The 1617-nt window shown below is 63.6% G+C and overlaps 1 protein-coding gene across 1 annotated transcript; it reads left to right on the top strand.

Annotated features, from left to right (window-relative positions):
• Positions 1–1615, top strand: BBK36DRAFT_1190688 (hypothetical protein; the record flags this gene model as incomplete). The annotated part of the gene is made up of 3 exons (XM_024896677.1): positions 1–97; positions 153–1101; positions 1242–1615. Coding segments are annotated over 3 exons (1420 nt in total), but the record flags the coding sequence as incomplete, so codon positions are not given.
• Positions 1616–1617: the final 2 nt, after the last annotated feature.

Raw genomic sequence — 1617 nt, 5'->3', positions numbered from 1 at the left:
CGACGACCATTATGTTGATGTCGACGGCATTGGCCACGTCCACTTCAAGCAGACTGTCCACGGCATCGACATTGACAATGCTGATTTCAAAGTTAATGTGAGTGACATCAACGACAGGATACCAAGTGAACAGGGGCTTACACGTTCTCCAGGTTGGACGAAATGGCAGAGTCTTTTCCCACGGCAACAGCTTCTTCAGCGGCAAGCTCCCCGCCGAGAACCCCCTGACGAAGCGCGCCTTCTCCGAGCCCACCGAGGCCCTCAAGGGCGCCGTCGACATCCTGGGTCTCCCTGTCAAGGCCGACAGCGCCACCGCCGAGCCCCAGGAGGGCACCGAGAAGTACGTCCTCAAGGGCACCTCGGGCGCCGTGAGCGACCCCGAGGCCCGCCTGGTGTACCTCGTCAAGGCGGACGGCACCCTCTCCCTGACGTGGCGCGTCGAGACGGACGTCGTCGACAACTGGCTGCTCACGTACGTCGACGCCGCGACCAACCGCGAGGTCCACGGCGTGGTCGACTACGTCGCCGACTTCGCCACCTTCGAGGTCTACCCCTTTGGCGTCAACGACCCGTCCGAGGGCGACCGCAAGACGCTCACCGACCCCTGGCGCATCGACGCCTCGCCCTTCACCTGGCTCGGCGACGGCACGACCAACTACACCACCACCCGCGGCAACAACGCCATCGCCCAGGTCAACCCCTCCGGCGGCAACGACTACCTCAACAATTACCGCCCCAGCAGCCCTTCCCGGGCCTTCGAGTACCCTTTTTCCCTCAGCCAGACCACCCCCGCCGACTACCGCGACTTCTCCGTCACCCAGCTGTTTTTCACCGCCAACAAGTACCACGATCTGCTCTACCTCCTCGGCTTCACCGAGGCCGCGGGCAACTTCCAGGTCAACAACAACGGCAAGGGCGGCAAGGGCAACGACTTTGTCATCCTCAACGCCCAGGACGGCTCCGGCACCAACAATGCCAACTTTGCGACCCCGGCCGACGGCAGCAGCGGCCGCATGAGGATGTACATCTGGACCGCGTCAACGCCTCGCCGCGACGGAGCCCTGGAGGAGGGCATTGTCATTCACGAGTATACCCACGGATGTGAGTGGTTGCTCCCCCCTTGACCCCTTTTTGCCACCTTCGACCCCTTCCCCCCTATTCCCCCCCCCTCAGTCTCTTTAATATGAGACCCCCTCTCTTTCTTCTTCTTCTTCTCCATAACTGACCCTCAAACCAAACAGTGTCCACCCGTCTCACCGGCGGCCCCGCCAATTCGGGCTGCCTCTCCGGCCTCGAGGCCGGCGGCATGGGCGAAGGCTGGGGCGACTTCTACGCCACGGCCATCCGCCTCAAGCCCTCCGACACCCACTCGACCAACTACCCCATGGGCGCCTGGGCCGACAACAACCCGGCCGGCATCCGCCAGTACCCGTACTCGACCAGCCTGACCACCAACCCGCTGACCTACAAGTCCGTCAACTCCCAGACCGAGGTCCACTCCGCCGGCACCACCTGGGCCACGATCCTCTACGAGGTCCTCTGGGCCCTCATCGACAAGCACGGCAAGAACGACGCCGACTTCCCCACGTTTGACAGCCAGGGCGTGCCCACCGACGG

The sequence above is a fragment of the Trichoderma citrinoviride genome (genome assembly GCF_003025115.1).
Source record: "Trichoderma citrinoviride strain TUCIM 6016 unplaced genomic scaffold BBK36scaffold_267, whole genome shotgun sequence".
NCBI lineage: Eukaryota > Fungi > Ascomycota > Sordariomycetes > Hypocreales > Hypocreaceae > Trichoderma > Trichoderma citrinoviride.
The sequence above is the reverse complement of the archived record's forward strand: the minus strand, read 5'-3'. Positions and strand labels throughout refer to the sequence as shown.